Here is a 22,426-nt window from a genome sequence, read left to right on the forward strand (position 1 = left end):
TTGCTGTAATCTGCAGTCCCTATTGAGATGGTGCTGCATCACCAAACTATTGAGAGGAGAGGTGACTATCCCTGATCTTCTATATTGAACGGACTTTCTGAGCATATACTGCAGGAAATGAGCTTCAGTAGGATGAAACCTGGAGAGTTATTATTATTTATTAGTTGCTTGTAAATTCAAGTCTGCTTCAGCCCCTTATTTACTACATAACTGGCCCCTCTTCATCATTTTTCCAGATAACTTTATACACTTCGCTTTTATAGTGTGTGCATTTTTAAGGCGATAGACACTTCAGACATGATGGATGTGGTGTGGAGGTCTGTGTGTCGACGATGCTGACACCATCACTAGCTCTCATGTATAAGCACATTCATTCATGTGCTGTATTTCCCCTCTAAGAATGATCTTCTCTCCCTTGTGCTCATAGATACTGATGAGAAGTGTGTATTTTAGCCCCCTTCCTGTTTTTACAGTGGGCTCTGGCCTTCCCTTTCTGACTGCCGTGTCCGTGGTTTCCTCCCAATATACATCCCTGATATACTACAGTCTGGTGTGACCTTGCCTGTCTAAAGATTTGGAAACCCGCTCCACTCTCCTCAAGACTTTTAGGCTATGTGCACACTTTGCGGTTTCCATTGCGGATCCGCAGCGGATTTGACCGCTGCGGATCCGCAGCAGTTTCCCATGAGTTTACAGTACAATGTAAACCTATGGGAAACAAAAAACACTGTGCACATGCTGCGGAAAAAAACGCGAGGAAACGCTGCGGATTACATTCCGCAACACTTCACTTCTTTTCTGCGGATTTTCACCTGCTCCAATAGGAAGATGCAGATGAAAATCCGCATAAGAAACCGCAGTAAAAACCACGATAAATCCGCAGTAAAAACCGCGACGGGTATCCATTGCGGATTTTGGAATTCCGCTGCGGAAAATTCCACAGTGGAATCCGCAAAGTGTGCACATAGCCTGAGGCTATGTGCACACGTCAGGATTTGTGGCAGAAATTTTCCTGACAAAAAACAGACATTTCTGCCAGAAATCCGCATGCGTTTTTACCGCGATTTTACCGCGTTTTTGACACTTTTTTTTGTGCGTTTTTTGTGCGTTTTTTCCCAATGCATAGAATAGCGGGAAAAACGCGAAAAAACCGCAAAATTAATGAACATGCTGCTTTTTTTACTGCGATGCACCATGTGCATAAAACATGCTGAATGCATTCTAAATGATAGGATGCATAATGTATGCGTTTTTAATGAGTTTTTATAGCATTTTTATCGCAAAAAAATGCGAAAAAACCTGAACGTGTGCACATACCCTGAAGCTTCTAATCTTCCTCTCTTCTAAAGAGATGTAAAAAGCTGAGCATCTAAGGTCTTGACAAGTCAATATTGTAGACTGAAGTAATGTTCGGTGCCAGTTATGCTATTCTAAAATTCACCTACCTTTTCTCGGAACTGTTCAAGTTCTGAATCTGTAATTTTCCATGGGTTTTCTTTTCTTATTTTCTCTGCAGTTGGTACATCACTGGCGCTTTCATGGAGTCTGTAGGGCTCAACCATCTCTTCAAAGAACTTCCAGCTATTCAAAAATGAACAATACAGATGTCAGTGCGTTTCACCAAAATTCTATTTTGACATTTTCTGACTTATTTTACCAAGTTGTATCAGTGCACAAAATTAAAATGTTAGTAGTAGTTTGGTAATAGACAAACAAAGCGATATTCACTTACCGGCACTTACCTGGATTCAGCGCAGGCCATACCATGGACTGTTTACACCGGAAGGGAGACAACATTGTTCCAGCAACAGCTGGGTTGTCCGCCACGGTCAAGCTAGGACTGATGCCGTGTCATCTCTGACATCACCAATATCACACTATTGAAATCACCGAACAGCACTCAAACATGGTCAACATGGGAAAGACAAAGGAGCATTCCAAGGCCATCAGAGACAAGATCGTGGAGGGTCACAAGGCTGGCAAGGGGAACAAAACCCTTTCCAAGGAGTTGGGCCTACCTGTCTCCACTGTTGGGAGCATCATCCGGAAGTGGAAGGCTTATGGAACTACTGTTAGCCTTCCACGGCCTGGACAGCCTTTGAAAGTTTCCTCCCGTGCCGAGGCCAGGCTTGTCCGAAGAGTCAAGGCTAACCCAAGGACAACAAGGAAGGAGCTCCGGGAAGATCTCATGGCAGTGGGGACATTGGTTTCAGTCAATACCATAAGTAACGTACTCCACTGCAATGGTCTCCGTTCTAGACGAGCCCGTAAGGTACCTTTACTTTCAAAGCGTCATGTCAAGGCTCGTCTACAGTTTGCTCATGATCACTTGGAGGACTCTGAGACTGACTGGTTCAAGGTTCTCTGGTCTGATGAGACCAAGATCGAGATCTTTGGTGCCAACCACACACGTGACGTTTGGAGACTGGATGGCACTGCATACGACCCCAAGAATACCATCCCTACAGTCAAGCATGGTGGTGTGTTGTGAATTCCGTTCTGGAGCTCCCTCCTGTGGTTGCTAATGGTATTTTTGTGAGTTCTGCCCTTGGGCTCCCTCTGGTGGTTTCGAGTGGAACTGCTGCTCCTTTGGGTAGCTCTGGCAGCTGCCTTCACTAATCGCCTTGCCTGGGTTTGTTATTTAAACCTGCTCTGGGCTTTAGTTCATGCCAGCTGTCAATGTCCTTGGCTTGGATTTGGTTCTCTCCTTGGATTTCTCATATGGCCTGTCCTTGTCAGCAAAAGATAAATTTGTTTGTCCATTTGCTTGGACTCTATTGCTCTGCAAATATGTCTCTTTTTGTCCAGCTTGTCACTATGTCATATTCAGGCTAGCTGGAAGCTCTGGGAAAGCAGATTTGCCCCTCCACACCGTGAGTCGGTGTGGAGTTCATTTTTGTAAACTCTGTGTGGATTTTGTAGTTTTTAATACTGACCGCACGGTATCCTTTTCTCTCTGTCTATCAAGTTTAGTATTGGCCTCCTTTGCTGAAATCTGATTTCATTTCTGTGTATGTCATTTCTTGTTATGGATCCTGGTGGCAAGGATCACAAAACTGACCTGATAGGTAAACGGAATATAGGACAAGCTCTGGGGATGTGGGAACTATACTGACCGCAACACTGATCCTATCCAAACACACTAAAGGCAGCCGTGGAGCGTTACCTAAAATCCTAGACGCCTCTTCACAGCCTGAGAAACTAGCTACCCCTAGAGAGAAAGCAAGCCTCACTTGCCTCAGAGAAATAACCCCAAAGTTTAGACAGCCCCCCACAAATAATAACGGTGAGTTAAGGGGAAAGCACAAACATAGAAATGAAAACAGGTTTTAGCAAAATGAGGCCCGCTAATACTAAATAGTCAGAAGATAGCAATCTGTGCGGTCAGTAAAAAACACTATCAAAAACTATCCACGCAGAGAATACAAGAACCCCCACACTGACTCACGATGTGAGGGGCGCACTCCGCACCCCAGAGCTACCAGCAAGCGAGAAAATCACATATAAGCAAGCTGGACTGAACTCATCAGATAGTGAGAAACATTTTCAATGAAACAATGAGCAAATGAACTAGCAAGACTTAGCTTCTCAAGGGGGAGACAGGTCACAAGTGAAGTCCAGGAGAGATCAGAACCAGTACTGAATACAATGACAGCAGGCAACCAGTAAAGGTCCAGGTGAATTAAATAGGAACCAGAATAGCAGGAAACGAGACAGCTGAGCCACCGACAGACCAGCCGTAATGCTAAAGGCCACAAGAGGGAGCCCAAGAACAGAACTCACACAGTACCACTCATGACCACAGGAGGGAGCCTGAGAACGGAATTCACAACAGTACCCCCCCCTTGAGGAGGGGTCACCGAACCCTCACCAGAGCCCTCAGGCCGATCAGGATGAGCCAAATGAAAGGCACGAACCAAATCGGCCGCATGGACATCAGAGGCGACAACCCAGGAATTATCCTCCTGACCATAGCCCTTCCATTTGACTAAGTACTGAAGCTTCCGTCTTGAAACACGAGAATCCAAGATCTTCTCCACCACATACTCCAATTCTCCCTCGACCAAGACCGGAGCAGGAGGATCAACAGAAGGAACCACTGGCACCACATACCTCCGCAACAAAGACCTATGGAACACATTATGAATGGCAAACGATGCTGGGAGGTCCAAACGAAATGACACAGGGTTGAGGATTTCGAGAATCTTATAAGGGCCGATGAACCGAGGCTTGAACTTAGGAGAGGAAACCTTCATAGGAACATAACGAGAAGACAACCATACCAAATCCCCCACACGAAGTCGGGGACCCACACAGCGACGGCGGTTGGCAAAGCGCTGAGCCTTCTCTTGTGACAGCGTCAAATTGTCCACCACGTGGTACCAAATCGGCTGCAAACTATCTACTACAGAATCCACCCCAGGACAGTCAGAAGGCTCAACCTGACCTGAGGAAAAACGAGGATGAAAACCAGAATTGCAAAAAAAAGGCGAAACCAAAGTAGCAGAACTAGCCCGATTATTGAGGGCGAACTCAGCCAAAGGCAAAAAAGTCACCCAATCATCCTGATCAGCAGAAACAAAACATCTCAGATAAGTTTCCAAGGTCTGATTAGTTCGTTCGGTTTGGCCATTCGTCTGAGGATGGAAGGCTGACGAAAAAGATAATTCAATGCCCATCTTAGCACAAAAGGACCGCCAAAATCTGGACACAAACTGGGATCCTCTGTCAGACACAAGTCCAGGAGAGATCAGAACCAGTACTGAATACAATGACAGCAGGCAACCAGTAAAGGTCCAGGTGAATTAAATAGGAACCAGAATAGCAGGAAACGAGACAGCTGAGCCACCGACAGACCAGCCGTAACGCTAAAGGCCACAAGAGGGAGCCCAAGAACAGAACTCACACAGTACCACTCATGACCACAGGAGGGAGCCTGAGAACGGAATTCACAACAATTTCCCTCTTCACTCACAGCCAATATTTGTGGGGGGCTATCTTTCCTTTTGGGGTTTTCTCTGAGGCAAGATAGCTTTCTATTTCCTTCTTTAGGGGTAGTTAGTTCTTAGGCTGTGAAGAGGTGTCTAGGGAGAGTTAGGAACATCCCACGGCTATTACTAGTGTTGTTGTTAAGATTAGGGACTGCGGTCAGTAGAGATACCACCTTCTCAGAGCTCGTCCCATGTTGCGTTTTAGCCACCAGGTCATATCAGTGTGGCCTCTTAACCACCAGGTCATAACAGTACAGCTGGCCCACAATGTGTTAAATGCATCTCAAAAGAGGGAAAAGAAAGTTCTGAGCCATTTTTTTTTTCCTTTGCAGCTTGTTTTGTCTTTTTTTTTCCCCTTAATCTCTGGGTGGTTCAGGATTTTGGTGCTGATATGGAGGTTCAGGGTCTGTCCTTGTGCGTGGATCAACTCGCTGCAAGGGTACAGAGTATCCAAGATTATGTTGTCCAGACTCCGGTATTAGAGCCTAGAATTCCTATTCCTGATTTGTTTTCTGGGGATAGATCTAAATTTTTGAATTTTAAAAATAATTGCAGATTGTTTTTTGCTCTGAGACCCCGTTCCTCTGGTGACCCCATTCAGCAGGTGAAGATTGTTATTTCTTTGCTGCGTGGCGACCCGCAGGACTGGGCATTCTCCCTTGAGCCAGAAAATCCTGCATTGCTTAATATTGACGTATTTTTTCAAGTGGTTACTAGTGATTTGACTCTGGGTATGTCAGTCATCCCTTGTATGCTCACCTGGGCCGTTAGTTCAGGGGTGTTGCTATATAAGCTCCCTGGACCTTCAGTTCAATGCCTGGCAACGTTGTAATCAGAGCTAATCTGTTGTGCTCTTGTCTACTGATCCTGGTTCCTGCTAGATTAAGCTAAGTCTGCTTTCTTGCTTTTTGCTATTTGTTTTTGTTTGCATTTTTGTCCAGCTTGTACTTAATCTGTATCTTGTCCTTGCTGGAAGCTCTAGGGAGCTGGTGTTCTCCCCCCGGGCCGTTAGACGGTTCGGGGGTTCTTGAATTTCCAGCGTGGATTTTTGATAGGGTTTTTGTTGACCATATAAGTTATCTTACTACATTCTGCTATTAGTAAGTGGGCCTCTCTTTGCTAAACCTAGTTCATTTCTATGTTTGTCATTTCCTCTTACCTCACCGTTATTATTTGTGGGGGGCTTGTATCCTACTTTTGGGGTCCTTTCTCTGGAGGCAAGAGAGGTCTTTGTTTTCCTCTTCTAGGGGTAGTTAGTTCTCCGGCTGGCGCGAGACATCTAGCGACCAACGTAGGCATGTTCCCCGGCTACTTCTAGTGTTGGCGTTAGGAGTAGTTATATGGTCAACCCAGTTACCACTGCCCTATGAGCTGGATTTTTGTACTTCGCAGACTTACTTATTCCTCTGAGACCCTCGCCATTGGGGTCATAACAGGATACATAGTGATATTCCTTTGATGTCCATTTCCTCGTCCCCTTCTTCTGAAGTTCCTGAGTTTTTGTCGGATTTCCAGGATATATTTGATGAGCCCAAGTCCAGTTCCCTGCCTCCTCATAGGGACTGCGATTGTGCCATTAATTTGATTCCTGGCTGTAAGTTCCCTAAGGGCCGACTTTTCAATCTGTCTGTGCCAGAGCATGCCGCTATGCGGAGTTATGTAAAGGAGTCCTTGGAGAAGGGGCATATTCGCCCGTCTTCGTCACCATTGGGAGCGGGATTTTTTTTTGTTGCCAAGAAGGATGGCTCCTTGAGACCCTGTATAGATTATCGCCTTCTCAATAAGATCACTGTCAAGTTCCAGTACCCTTTACCTTTACTTTCTGATTTGTTTGCTCGGATTAAGGGTGCCAGTTGGTTCACTAAAATCGACCTTCGAGGGGCGTATAATCTCGTGCGTATTAAACAAGGTGATGAATGGAAAACAGCATTTAATACACCCGAAGGCCATTTTGAATATCTTGTGATGCCATTCGGGCTTTCTAATGCTCCATCGGTATTTCAGTCCTTTATGCATGATATCTTCCGGAATTATCTGGATAAATTCATGATTGTGTATTTGGATGATATTTTGGTTTTCTCAGATGATTGGGAGTCTCATGTGAGGCAGGTTAGGATGGTTTTTCAGGTCCTTCGTGCTAATGCGTTGTTTTTGAAGGGGTCTAAGTGCCTCTTTGGAGTTCAGAAGGTTTCTTTTTTGGGTTTCATTTTTTCTCCCTCGGCTATTGAAATGGACCCTGTTAAAGTCCAGGCCATTCATGATTGGACTCAACCTACATCTGTAAAGAGCCTTCAGAAATTTTTGGGCTTTGCCAATTTTTATCGCCGCTTTATTGCTAATTTTTCTAGTGTGGTGAAGCATCTGACCGATTTGACGAGGAAGGGCGCTGATGTGATGAATTGGTCCTCTGCGGCTGTTGAGGCCTTTCAGGAGCTTAAACGTTGTTTTACTTCTGCCCCTGTGTTGCATCAGCCAGATGTTTCTCTCCCTTTTCAGGTTGAGGTTGATGCTTCTGAGATTGGGGCAGGGGCCGTTTTGTCTCAGAGAAATTCTGATGGCTCTTTGATGAAACCGTGTGCTTTCTTCTCCAGAAAGTTTTTGCCTGCTGAGCGTAATTATGATGTCGGCAATCGGGAGTTGTTGGCTATGAAGTGGGCATTTGAGCAGTGGCGACATTGGCTTGAGGGAGCCAAGCATCGCGTGGTGGTCTTGACTGATCATAAGAATCTGATTTACCTCGAGTCTGCTAAGCGGTTGAATCCTAGACAGGCTCGGTGGTCTCTGTTTTTCTCACGTTTTGATTTTGTGGTCTCGTATATTCCGGGATCTAAGAATGTGAAGGCTGATGCCCTTTCTAGGAGTTTTTTGCCTGATTCTCCGGGAGTTCTTGAGCCGGCTGGGATCCTCAAGGAGGGGGTGATTCTTTCTGCCATCTCCCCTGATTTGCGGCGGGTACTTCAGGAGTTTCAGGCTGATAAACCTGACCGCTGTCCTATGGGGAAATAGTTTGTTCCTGATAGATGGACTAGCAGGGTAATTTCTGAGGTTCATTGTTCGGTGTTGGCTGGTCACCCTGGGATTTTCGGTACCAGAGATTTGGTGGCTAGGTCCTTTTGGTGGCCTTCCTTGTCACGGGATGTGCGTTCGTTTGTGCAGTCCTGTGGGACCTGTGCTCAGGCTAAGCCTTGCTGTTCCCGTGCCAGTGGGTTGCTTTTGCCTTTGCCTATTCCTGAGAGGCCCTGGACGCATATTTCCATGGATTTTATTTCTGATCTTCCTGTTTCTCAGAAGATGTCTGTCATCTGGGTGGTTTGTGACCGGTTTTCTAAGATGGTCTATTTGGTACCGTTGCCTAAGTTGCCTTCCTCCTCTGATTTAGTTCCATTATTTTTTCAGCATGTGGTTCGTTTGCATGGTATTCCGGAGAATATTGTGTCTGACAGGGGTTCCCAGTTCGTTTCCAGGTTTTGGCGGTCCTTTTGTGCTAGAATGGGCATTGATTTGTCTTTTTCTTCAGCATTCCATCCTCAGACAAATGGCCAAACGGAGCGAACCAATCAGACCTTGGAAACCTATTTGAGATGCTTCGTGTCTGCTGATCAGGATGATTGGGTGACCTTTTTGCCGTTGGCCGAGTTTGCCCTTAATATTCGGGCTAGTTCGGCTACCTTGGTTTCGCCTTTCTTTTGTAATTTTGGTTTTCATCCTCGTTTTTCTTCAGGGCAGCTTGAGCTATCTGACTGTCCTGGTGTGGATTCTGTGGTGGACAGGTTGCAGCAAATTTGGACTCATGTGGTGGACAATTTGACGTTGTCTCAGGAAAAGGCTCAACGTTTTGCTAAGCGTCGTCGGTGTGTTGGTCCCCGGCTTCGTGTTGGGGATTTGGTCTGGTTGTCTTCTCGTCATGTTCCTATGAAGGTTTCTTCCCCTAAGTTCAAGCCTCGCTTTATTGGGCCTTATAAGATTTCTGAAATTATTAATCCGGTGTCTTTTCGTTTGGCCCTTCCAGCTTCCTATTCCATTCATAATGTGTTCCATAGATCCTTGTTGCGGAGATATGTGGTACCTATGGTTCCCTCCGTTGATCCTCCCGCTCCGGTGTTGGTTGAGGGGGAATTGGAATATGTGGTGGAGAAGATTTTGGATTCTCGTTTTTCGAGGCGGAAGCTTCAGTATCTGGTCAAGTGGAAGGGTTATGGCCAGGAGGATAATTCTTGGGTTGTGGCCTCCGATGTTCATGCTGCCGATTTGGTTCGTGCTTTCCATTTGGCTCGTCCTGATCGGCCTGGGAGCTCTGGTGAGGGTTCGGTGACCCCTCCTCAAGGGGGGGGGGGTACTGTTGTGAATTCCGTTCTGGAGCTCCCTCCTGTGGTTGCTAATGGTATTTTTGTGAGTTCTGCCCTTGGGCTCCTGTTATGACCCCAATGGCGAGGGTCTCAGAGGAACGTGGAAGTCTGCAGAATACAAAAATCCAGCTCATAGGGCAGTGGTAACTGGGTTGACCATATATCTACTCCTAACGCCAACACTAGAAGTAGCCGGGGATCATTCCTACGTTGATTCTAGATGACACGCGCCAGCCGGAGAATCTAGCTACCCCTAGTAGAGGAAAACAAAGACCTTTCTTGCCTCCAGAGAAGGGGACCCCAAAGCTGGATAGAAGCCCCCCACAAATAATGACGGTGAGGTAAGAGGAAATGACAAACACAGAAATGAACCAGGTTTAGCACAGAGAGGCCCGCTTACTGATAGCAGAATAAAGAAAGGTAACTTATATGGTCAACAAAAACCCTATCAAAATCCACACTGGAAATTCAAGAACCCCCGAACCGTCTAACGGTCCGGGGGGAGAACACCAGTCCCCTAGAGCTTCCAGCAAAGGTCAGGATATAGATTTGGAACAAGCTGGACAAAAATACAAAACCAAAACAAATAGCAAAAAGCAAAAGGCAGACTTAGCTGATATAACTGGAACCAGGATCAGTAGACAAGAGCACAGCAGACTAGCTCTGATAACTACGTTGCCAGGCATTGAACTGAAGGTCCAGGGAGCTTATATAGCAACACCCCTAACTAACGACCCAGGTGCGGATAAAAGGAATGACAGAAAAACCAGAGTCAAAAAACTAGTAACCACTAGAGGGAGCAAAAAGCAAATTCACAACAGTACCCCCCCCTTAGTGAGGGGTCACCGAACCCTCACCACGACCACCAGGGCGATCAGGATGAGCGGCATGAAAGGCACGAACTAAATCGGCCGCATGAACATCAGAGGCGACCACCCAGGAATTATCCTCCTGACCATAGCCCTTCCACTTGACCAGGTACTGAAGCCTCCGCCTGGAGAGGCGAGAATCCAAGATCTTCTCCACCACGTACTCCAACTCGCCCTCAACCAACACGGGAGCAGGAGGCTCAGCAGAAGGAACTACAGGCACAATGTACCGCCGCAACAAGGACCTATGAAATACATTGTGAATAGCAAACGACACAGGAAGATCCAGACGAAAAGATACAGGATTAAGGATTTCCAATATCTTGTAAGGCCCAATAAAACGAGGTTTAAATTTGGGAGAGGAGACCTTCATAGGAACAAAGCGGGAAGAAAGCCACACCAAATCCCCAACGCGTAGTCGGGGACCCACACCGCGGCGGTGGTTGGCAAAGCGCTGAGCCTTCTCCTGTGACAACTTCAAGTTGTCCACCACATGATTCCAGATCTGCTGCAACCTATCCACCACAGAATCCACCCCAGGACAGTCAGAAGGCTCCACATGACCCGAAGAAAAGCGAGGATGGAAACCAGAGTTGCAGAAAAAAGGCGAAACCAAGGTGGCGGAACTAGCCCGATTATTAAGGGCAAACTCAGCCAACGGCAAGAATGTCACCCAATCGTCCTGATCAGCAGAGACAAAACACCTCAAATAAGCCTCCAAAGTCTGATTGGTTCGCTCCGTCTGTCCATTAGTCTGAGGATGGAAAGCAGACGAAAACGACAAATCAATGCCCATCCTACTACAAAAGGATCGCCAGAACCTGGAAACGAACTGGGATCCTCTGTCTGACACAATATTCTCAGGGATGCCGTGCAAACGAACCACGTTCTGGAAAAACACAGGAACCAGATCGGAAGAGGAAGGCAGCTTAGGCAAAGGAACCAAATGGACCATCTTGGAGAAGCGATCACATATCACCCAGATAACGGACATGCCCTGAGATAGCGGAAGATCAGAAATGAAATCCATGGAGATATGTGTCCAAGGTCTCTTCGGGACAGGCAAGGGCAAGAGCAAACCGCTGGCACGAGAACAGCAAGGCTTAGCTCGAGCACAAGTCCCACAGGACTGCACAAATGACCGCACATCCCTTGACAAGGAAGGCCACCAAAAGGACCTGGCCACCAGATCTCTGGTGCCAAAAATTCCCGGGTGACCTGCCAACACCGAGGAATGAACCTCGGAAATGACTCTGCTGGTCCACTTATCCGGGACAAACAGTCTGTCAGGTGGACAAGACTCAGGCCTATCAGCCTGAAATCTCTGCAACACACGTCGCAGATCCGGAGAAATAGCTGACAAGATAACTCCATCTTTAAGAATACCAACAGGATCAGCGACTCCAGGAGCATCAGGCACAAAGCTCCTAGAAAGAGCATCGGCCTTCACATTCTTTGAACCTGGTAAATACGAGACAACAAAATCAAAGCGGGAGAAAAACAATGACCAGCGGGCCTGTCTCGGATTAAGGCGTTTAGCAGACTCGAGATACATCAGATTTTTGTGATCAGTCAAGACCACCACACGATGCTTAGCACCCTCGAGCCAATGACGCCACTCCTCAAATGCCCATTTCATGGCCAACAACTCCCGATTGCCCACATCATAATTTCGCTCGGCAGGCGAAAACTTCCTAGAGAAAAAGGCACAAGGTTTCATAACAGAGCAACCAGGGCCTCTCTGCGACAAAACGGCCCCTGCCCCAATCTCCGAAGCATCCACCTCAACCTGAAAGGGAAGTGAGACGTCAGGCTGGCACAAAACAGGCGCCGAAGTAAACCGGCGTTTCAACTCCTGGAAAGCCTCCACGGCAGCAGGAGCCCAGTTAGCTACATCGGAGCCCTTCTTGGTCATATCCGTCAAAGGTTTCACAATGCTAGAAAAATTAGCGATAAAACGACGGTAGAAGTTAGCGAAGCCCAAGAACTTCTGAAGACTCTTAACTGACGAGGGCTGAGTCCAATCAAGAATAGCTCGGACCTTGACTGGGTCCATCTCCACAGCAGAAGGGGAAAAAATGAACCCCAAAAAGGGAACCTTCTGTACACCAAAGAGACACTTTGAGCCCTTGACAAACAAAGAATTTTCACGCAAAATTTTAAAGACCAACCTGACCTGCTCCACATGCGAATCCCAATTATCAGAAAAAAACAAAATATCATCCAGATAAACAATCAAAAATTTATCCAGATACTTCCGGAAAATGTCATGCATAAAGGACTGAAAAACTGAAGGCGCATTGGAGAGCCCAAAAGGCATCACCAAGTACTCAAAATGACCTTCGGGCGTATTGAATGCGGTTTTCCATTCATCACCTTGCTTAATGCGCACAAGGTTGTACGCACCACGAAGGTCTATCTTGGTGAACCACTTGGCACCCTTAATCCGGGCAAACAAGTCAGACAACAGCGGTAAAGGATACTGAAATTTGACAGTGATCTTATTTAAAAGCCGATAATCAATACAAGGTCTCAAAGATCCGTCCTTTTTTGCCACAAAAAAGAATCCCGCACCAAGAGGGGAAGAAGACGGACGAATATGTCCTTTTTCCAGAGACTCCTTGATATATGAACGCATAGCGGTATGTTCAGGTACCGACAGATTAAACAGTCTTCCCTTAGGAAATTTACTGCCTGGGATCAAATCTATAGCACAGTCACAGTCCCTATGAGGAGGCAGTGCACTGGACTCAGACTCACTGAAGACATCCTGATAATCAGACAAATACTCCGGAACTTCCGAAGGCGTAGAAGAAGCAATAGACACAGGCAGGGAATCCTCATGAATACCACGACAGCCCCAACTTGAGACTGACATAGCCTTCCAGTCCAGGACTGGATTATGGGTCTGTAACCATGGCAGCCCCAAAACGACCAAATCATGCATTTTATGTAAAACCAGGAAACGTATCACCTCGCGGTGTTCAGGAGTCATGCACATGGTAACCTGAGTCCAATACTGCGGTTTATTTGCTGCCAATGGTGTAGCATCAATACCCCTAAGAGGAATAGGATTTTCTAATGGTTCAAGAGTAAATCCACAGCGCTTAGCAAATGAGAGATCCATGAGACTCAGGGCAGCACCTGAATCTACAAACGCCATGACAGGATAAGATGACAGTGAGCAAATCAAAGTTACAGACAGAATAAATTTAGGTTGCAAATTACCAACGGTGACAGGACTAACAACCTTAGCTATACGTTTAGAGCATGCTGAGATAACATGTGTAGAATCACCACAGTAGTAGCACAAGCCATTCCGGCGTCTATGAATTTTCCGCTCATTTCTAGTCAGGATTCTATCACATTGCATTAAATCAGGTGTCTGTTCAGACAACACCATGAGGGAATTTGCGGTTTTTCTATCACATTGCACCGAATTAGGTGTCTGTTCAGACAACACCATGAGGGAATTTGCGGTTTTGCGCTCCCGCAACCGCCGGTCAATTTGAATAGCCAGTGCCATAGTATCATTCAGACCTGCGGGAATGGGAAAACCCACCATAACATTCTTAATGGCTTCAGAAAGGCCATTTCTAAAATTAGCGGCCAGTGCACACTCGTTCCAATGTGTCAGCACGGACCATTTCCGAAATTTTTGGCAATACACTTCAGCCTCGTCCTGCCCCTGAGACATAGCCAGCAAGGCCTTTTCTGCCTGAATCTCAAGATTGGGTTCCTCATAAAGTAAACCGAGCGCCAGAAAAAACGCATCAAGATCAGCCAATGCCGGATCTCCTGGCGCCAGCGAAAAAGCCCAATCCTGAGGGTCGCCCCGTAAGAACGAAATAACAATTTTTACTTGCTGAGCAGAATCTCCTGATGAACAGGGTCTCAGGGACAAAAACAATTTACAATTATTCACGAAATTCCTAAACTTAAACCTGTCTCCGGAAAACAGTTCAGGAATCGGTATTTTAGGTTCTGACCTAGGATTTCTGATAACATAGTCTTGTATGCCCTGCACACGAGTAGCCAGCTGGTCCACACTTGTAATCAAGGTCTGGACATTCATGTCTGCAGCAAGCATAGCCACTCTGAGGTAAAGGGGAAGGAGAAAGAAAAAAAAAAAAAAAACTCAGAATCTTCTTTCTTATAATCCCTCTTCTGCAATGCATTAAACATTTAATACAGGCCTGGCAAACTGTTATGACCCCAATGGCGAGGGTCTCAGAGGAACGTGGAAGTCTGCAGAATACAAAAATCCAGCTCATAGGGCAGTGGTAACTGGGTTGACCATATATCTACTCCTAACGCCAACACTAGAAGTAGCCGGGGATCATTCCTACGTTGATTCTAGATGACACGCGCCAGCCGGAGAATCTAGCTACCCCTAGTAGAGGAAAACAAAGACCTTTCTTGCCTCCAGAGAAGGGGACCCCAAAGCTGGATAGAAGCCCCCCACAAATAATGACGGTGAGGTAAGAGGAAATGACAAACACAGAAATGAACCAGGTTTAGCACAGAGAGGCCCGCTTACTGATAGCAGAATAAAGAAAGGTAACTTATATGGTCAACAAAAACCCTATCAAAATCCACACTGGAAATTCAAGAACCCCCGAACCGTCTAACGGTCCGGGGGGAGAACACCAGTCCCCTAGAGCTTCCAGCAAAGGTCAGGATATAGATTTGGAACAAGCTGGACAAAAATACAAAACCAAAACAAATAGCAAAAAGCAAAAGGCAGACTTAGCTGATATAACTGGAACCAGGATCAGTAGACAAGAGCACAGCAGACTAGCTCTGATAACTACGTTGCCAGGCATTGAACTGAAGGTCCAGGGAGCTTATATAGCAACACCCCTAACTAACGACCCAGGTGCGGATAAAAGGAATGACAGAAAAACCAGAGTCAAAAAACTAGTAACCACTAGAGGGAGCAAAAAGCAAATTCACAACAGGCTCCCTCTGGTGGTTTCGAGTGGAACTGCTGCTCCTTTGGGTAGCTCTCGCAGCTGCCTTCACTAATCGCCTTGCCTGGGTTTGTTATTTAAACCTGCTCTGGGCTTTAGTTCATGCCAGCTGTCAATGTCCTTGGCTTGGATTTGGTTCTCTCCTTGGATTTCTCATATGGCCTGTCCTTGTCAGCAAAAGATAAGTTTTTGCTAGTCCTTGTTTGTCCATTTGCTTGGACTCTATTGCTCTGCAAATATGTCTCTTTTTGTCCAGCTTGTCACTATGTCATATTCAGGCTAGCTGGAAGCTCTGGGAAAGCAGATTTGCCTCTCCACACCGTGAGTCGGTGTGGAGTTCATTTTTGTAAACTCTGCGTGGATTTTGTAGTTTTTAATACTGACCGCACAGTATCCTTTTCTCTCTGTCTATCAAGTTTAGTATTGGCCTCCTTTGCTGAAATCTGATTTCATTTCTGTGTACGTCATATCCCTCTTCACTCACAGCCAATATTTGTGGGGGGCTATCTTTCCTTTTGGGGTTTTCTCTGAGGCAAGATAGCTTTCTATTTCCTTCTTTAGGGGTAGTTAGTTCTTAGGCTGTGAAGAGGTGTCTAGGGAGAGTTAGGAACATCCCACGGCTATTACTAGTGTTGTTGTTAGGATTAGGGACTGCGGTCAGTAGAGATACCACCTTCTCAGAGCTCGTCCCATGTTGCGTTTTAGCCACCAGGTCATATCAGTGTGGCCTCTTAACCACCAGGTCACAACAGTGGTGGCAGCATCATGCTGTGGGGCTGTTTCTCAGCCAAGGGGCCTGGCCATCTGGTCCGCATCCATGGGAAGATGGATAGCACGGCCTACCTGGAGATTTTGGCCAAGAACCTCCGCTCCTCCATCAAGGATCTTAAGATGAGTCGTCATTTCATCTTCCAACAAGACAACGACCCAAAGCACACAGCCAAGAAAACCAAGGCCTGGTTCAAGAGGCAAAAAATCAAGGTGTTGAAGTGGCCTAGTCAGTCTCCTGACCTTAACCCAATTGAAAACTTGTGGAAGGAGCTCAAGATTAAAGTCCACATGAGACACCCAAATAACCTAGATAACTTGGAGAAGATCTGCATGGAGGAGTGGGCCAAGATAACTCCAGAGACCTGTGCCGGCCTGATCAGGTCTTATAAAAGACGATTATTAGCTGTATTTGCAAACAAAGGTTATTCCACAAAATATTAAACCTAGGGGTTGAATAATAATTGACCCACACTTTTATGTTTAAAATTTATAAAAATTTAACTGAGCAACAAAACTTTTTGGTTTGTAAGATTTATGCATCTGTTAATAAATCCTGCTCTTGTTTGAAGTTTGAAGGCTCTAACTTATTTGCATCTTATTAAACCTGCTAAATCTGCAGGGGGTTGAATACTACTTTTAGGCACTGTATATATACTGTATATATATTATTATTATTATTATTTATTTATATATATAGCACCATTAATTCTATTGTTCTGTACATGAGACGGATATATAATATATATATATTTTTTTTTCTTCACTGTTCATTTTTTCCACTGTGACTGGGCATCTGTAGGATCCCCAGTTACAGGGGAAAACAACTTGCTACATTTACAGAAGACACTGATAGCTCTGTTACAACCCAGCACCTCTGCTATGCCAAACAGGGACCTGTCGATCATGTGATTGTAGGTCCTACAGAAGCATCACATTGCTGATGCTTTTCTTGACTGCATAAAGCTCAGTGATGACTAAGTAGCCAGCAAAAGAGAAGACAAAATTTTCAGGGGTGCGGGATTAAAGACAAGATTCAAATACCCTTGGACAGTATCATGTTAAAGTGAAAACCTCAGTGAATTTATAGGGCTGTATGAGTTTTGGAAATAGCGGACTTTTTTTTTTCTATAAATTTGTACAAATACGGTAATTCACGTCAGTTATATATTGCAGGTAACTGCATTCACTCGAATGATGTAATACCAGACAGCGACAAGAGTGCTGTTTATGATTCACTCCGTGTTGGTGAGATTTGAAAGATAAAGGGCTATTCCCATCTAATCCATGAATAAGAAATATGGGAATATAAAGGGCTATTCCCATCTTATCCATGAATAAGTAATATGGGAATACTTGTTTCTATGCGGCGACCAGAGGTGATTAGTTAAGGAAACAGTCTGTGTAATGCAGTTTCCATAACTTCCAGCCCACTTGGGCGCATATAGACAGGTATTATCCTATGATTGAATGACAACAGTAATAAATCCCTTGTGCTTGCACACAAATGTTGTATTGGACATGTATTATAAAGCATTGTTGAGAATAATAAAGAATTGTAATAATAACAAGAACAACGACATTCTAGAAAAATAACAATAACTACATGGTTAATAAACACTCTACAACTTTACAGCCAATGTGCAGTCAGTTACACCAGTTTCCACTAAATCCATGGGGCTGTGTGTAGCTATATTGGTAAATGAGTTTTACGTTCCTCCTGCATACCGAGATTTCTCTAGCCATAAAACAGCTAATAAAAGTTTTGTAGTTTGATGCAGCAAATCTGACAATATACCACTGTTACATACCTTTCTTTGCTTGGCTTAGTGTTAATGTCTGCAACAATATATACATCGGCAAATTTAATGCGGAACTTACTGAGAAGTGCGGCCATCCTGTGAAGATAAAGAATAAAATATGAATGTAATGCGCCTGTGGTTCCTAACTAATTTCCATCCAAATGAAAAGCTACAAACATAAATTCTACTTTAGATAGGATATATTTTCCTTCCACTCGAAAAGACTTACAAGAAGGAAAATATGCCTGGGCCCTGGAGAAATAAATATATATATATTTGATGAGCATTTAATTAGAGTCTTTAAAAAGAATAATGAGGACATGTTGCATTTGCATAAGATGATTTTTAGTCTTTGAAGTTTATAAAATAAAGCTGGACAAAAGATATACACAATTACATCAATTTCTCATCCTCGAGACGGTTCACTTTTCCACCTATAAAGATCCGCAGTTTACAATCACTCCATTTCTTTCTCAAGGTCAGAATATGTGGGATAAGTAACGTCAAACCTGAAAAATAAAACAATGAATGATCGGTGGGTATGCTGCAACCTGAAAACTCATTATGAAAATTGTGACCTGAGTTACCCTCAAATTCTACCATATTCTTCCCAAATTACACTGGTCTGCTGAACTTAGGTGACTGCCCTTTTACATTGAGGAAATACATTGGGGGTTGTGGGCTAATTGTAGATAAGTGATCATTTTGTAAAAAAATCATTTTAGTTTACAACATTGGTTACCGTATTTGGCAGACTATAAGATGCACTGGACTACTTTTTGTTTCATAAAGTGGTGGTGAGTCTTATAGCCTGCTTTTGCAGTAGCTTACTGGGGGAGGCGGCAGCTGTGGTGGAGCGGAGTCCCAGGAGGCAGGGTCGCTGCTGCAGGAAGCTGGCGACCTCAGGAGTGGGGCGATCCTGCGGGCCCCGGGCTGGAGGAAGGGGAAGTTCGACGGTGCGAGGCTGCGGCGAGCCCCGGGCTTTCATAAAATGTCCTCAGACTTCCCATCCATATACACATCCCCAAACAACCCCAAAAATTAAAGTTTCCGCTCAAAAAACTTTTTGCAAAAATACTCAGTGTGCGCTTCCCCTTGTATAGTTTTTTTTTCTGTCTTGCTACTTTTACACCAGATATTATAACAATATATATAGATATATATATATCTATATATATATACTGTATATATTTGGCCACCATATTATGACACCCATAACCTATTTATTATCCCATAGATGGAACCGTAGTGAGGGCTTTTGGGCTTGGTTTTGCGTTTTCGTTTTTCGCTCCTCTTCTTCCCAGAGCCATAACGTTTTTATTTTTCCGTCAATATGGCCATGTGAGGGCTTATTTTTTTGCAGGATGAGTTGTACTTTTGAACGATATATTTGCTTTTAGCATGTTGTGTGCTAGAAAATGGGAAAAAAATCGAAGTACGGTGAAATCGCAAAAAAAGTGCAGTCCCTCACTTGTTTTTTGTTTGGCTTTTTTGCTAGGTTCACTAAATGCTAAAACTGACCTGCATACACACCAAACATGTCTTGGTTCTTTTTTATCTAAGTGTTAAAAAAGAAATTCAAACTTTGCTAAACAAAAAAAAAAAATTTGTGTAATTTTCTGTTACCCGTAGCGTCTCCATTTTTCGTGATCTCAGGTTGGGCGAGGGCTTATTTTTTGCGTGCCGAGCTGACGTTTTTAATGATACAATTTTGGTGCAGATACGTTCTTTTGATCGCCCGTTATTGCATTTTAATGGAATGTTGTGGCAATCCAAAAAATGTATTTCTGGCGTTTTTAATTTTTTTCTCTCTACACCGCTTAGCGATCAGGTTAATCCTTTTTTTATTGATAGATCGGGCTATTCCGAACACGGCAATAACAAATATGTGTATGTTAGATTTTTTTTTGTTTTATTTTGAATGGGGCGAAAGGGGGATGATTTGAATTTTTACATATATATTTTTTTTTTCATATTTTTTAAAACATTTTTTTTACTTTTGTCATGCTTCAATAGCCTTCATAGGAGACTAGAAGCTGGCATAGCCTGATGGGCTCTGCTACGCAGGAGCGATGCTCAGATCGCTACTATGTACAGTAGCTGAATTGCTCCATTGCTATGAGCGCCGACCACAGGGTGGCACTCACAGCAGTCTGGCATCAACAACAATAGAGGTCTTCAGGAGACCTCTGGTTGTCATGCTAATGCATCGCTGACCCCCGATCACGTGACGGGGTCAGCGATGCGGGCATTTCCGGCCCGATGGCCGGAATCACTAGTTAAATGCCACTGTCAGCGTTTGACAGCGGCATTTAACTAGTTAATAGTGGTGGGTGGTTCACGATTCCACCTGTCGCTCTTGCGGGCACATGTAAGCTGTACAAAATAGCTGACATGTCCCAGCTTTGATGCGAGATCACCACCGGAGCTCATATCAAAGCAGGGTTTCTGTCCTCGAACGTACTATTCCGTCCGAGGACAGAAAGGGGTTAAAGGGATGTCAGGATATATAATGTTGTTAACTTGCACATATAGGGTTAATCTGTAGGTTACCAGCGTTTTGACGGTGCCCAACTGGTGTACTGAAAGTGCTGCAACTTTATTTCTCCTGGGAGCCGCTGGCTTTCAGTCATACAGCAATGCCCATAGCAATTATAGTCTCACCGCTTCTTACACTGCTGTGAGCACACCCAGGCGCTGATTGACAGCCGCCTGTGAAGTACAGCGTGAGCTGTTAGTCAGTGCTGGGGTGTACTTACAGCTTTTGTTCTCAGCGCTGTGAGCGGTGACTGTAGCTTTGCTGGCACGCCTGTATGACTGACAGCTGGTGGCATCTGGGAAGAATAAAGTTCATTTTCTCCCTGGTGCCACACTTTCAGTACACAGACTGGGTACCTTCATAACACTATTAATCAGCAGTTTAACCGTGTAGGTTAATAGTGTTATCGGACATGACAGATCCCCTTTAAGATTAAGGGTCCTGAGTTTTATGATAGTATTTTTAGGCTATTGGTAAAGTGTACACTTACATTGTACATACTAATATTGTATCAGGTTTTCTTACCTCCATCATCAAACAGCCACCAGACATCAATAGTGCCCTTTCCTTGCTTCTTCTTAAATTGTTCACTAGCTTCCACAAGTCTCTGGTTATACTCGCCCATGTGCATTGGCGGAGCTGCACTGACTTCTGAAACACCAAGCAAAAATATTCATCTATATTGTGAGTACTAGACAGCGGCGAGCCCACTGTAGATGTCAGCACACTGCCATAATAAGCAGCTTTAGCTTCTGAATTTCATTATTACATCTCATATATTCAATGTCATGCTTAAAAAATGGAAATTTCAGCTGCCTAGAACAAAGGAAATGGATTTGTCAAATTAAGAAGAGGACTGAAACGAGAACAATGCAAACAGTTTAGGAAATGTCATCTTACATTACTTTGCTGATGTAAGATCATAGCTCACATTATCTAAATGTATTAAAAGTATCAATCTTGACTTCCAGGATGTTTTTTTCTCCTGCGATGCTTTGTCCCGTCTGTCACTCTTTATCATTTATTCGTAGGTTATTTCACATATTTGCTTAAAGTAAAACCAAATTTACAAAATGTTCCTTTTATTCCCTGTCAGATGGATTGTACTTGAAATATCATAGCTTTATAAGGGGATTCATATTTTATTCAATATGGTCCTACTAATATTTCAGTATTATAGTCACTTCTAAAATGGCCCCCAATTGCGTATTTCATAGGCTGCACTGTATTTGTATCTCTTACATATTCTTCACAAGTGACAAAATCATAACCTTCGGATTTGTAGTGACTGAGATCAACATTTCAGACGAAATCTTAGTGTGCAAATTGCATCTTCAGAGAGGAAGAGGACTTGAACTCTATAGCGCCACCTGTTGAAAGCAGCAATCCTACAAGTACCTATCGACCCTTTGACGAGCCTTGCAATTTGACTTAGGATAAAACCTTTTAAATCTTAGCAGAGGCTAGAAAACAGTACAAGGACAGATATTCTGTTAGTAGAGTAAAAAAAAGCCGATGTTTGGTTTCACCTATCCACTGACACTACAGATTGGGAAGATTATGAAGATCTTGAGTTCTTAAACGAATTGTAGGATGTGTCTGGCTAACGTAAAGGTTCAGGGGGTTTTCGGCTTTAACCTACTACAGTAAACAAAAACCTCTTACATTATGATGTGCTACCCCTTTGTCATTAATGTCTTCTGCATGGCACTGTTGTTCTGAACCTGGCCGGTGATGGAGGGGCATGCCATTGTTAGCCTTCCCCATTGCAAAAACATTGGTGGCATCAAACCGTGATGTAATAGATCATAGCTGAACATATAATAACTTTGCATGTAAAGGTCTGTCAGCACAAAATGACTTTTCTAACTAAACAAATCACATTGTAGAGGACATAGCCCTAATAAAAATAATACTTTTACAGTGTTTTGTAAAAGTATTCATCCCCTTGGCATTTTTTAGTGTTTTGTTATTTCACAACCTGGAATTTCTTTTTATTGTGAAGCAAACAACAAATAGGACAAAGTAACTGAAAACTTCAGTGTGTATAACTATTCGCCCCCCTAAAGTCAGTACTTTGTAGAGCCTCCTTTTGCTGCAATTGCAGCTGCAAGTTGCTTTGGATAAGGCTACTTTCA

General features: G+C 44.2%; 1 protein-coding gene across 1 annotated transcript in view; it reads right to left on the reverse strand.

Moving 5' to 3' along the window:
• The window catches only part of SLC12A1 (solute carrier family 12 member 1), a 156,570-nt gene that overhangs the window by 18,516 nt on the left and 115,628 nt on the right, over window positions 1–22,426 (reverse strand). Inside the window, exons 21-24 of the mRNA XM_077263725.1 lie at window positions 20,814–20,939; window positions 18,147–18,258; window positions 17,759–17,845; window positions 1,446–1,581 (exon numbers count right to left, since the gene is read on the reverse strand). Of these exons, the coding sequence (XP_077119840.1) occupies window positions 1,446–1,581; window positions 17,759–17,845; window positions 18,147–18,258; window positions 20,814–20,939 (461 nt within the window). The remainder of the gene's footprint in view (window positions 1–1,445; window positions 1,582–17,758; window positions 17,846–18,146; window positions 18,259–20,813; window positions 20,940–22,426) is intronic.

Source organism: Ranitomeya variabilis, chromosome 5 (assembly GCF_051348905.1).
Source record: "Ranitomeya variabilis isolate aRanVar5 chromosome 5, aRanVar5.hap1, whole genome shotgun sequence".
NCBI classification, from domain to species: Eukaryota; Metazoa; Chordata; class Amphibia; order Anura; family Dendrobatidae; genus Ranitomeya; species Ranitomeya variabilis.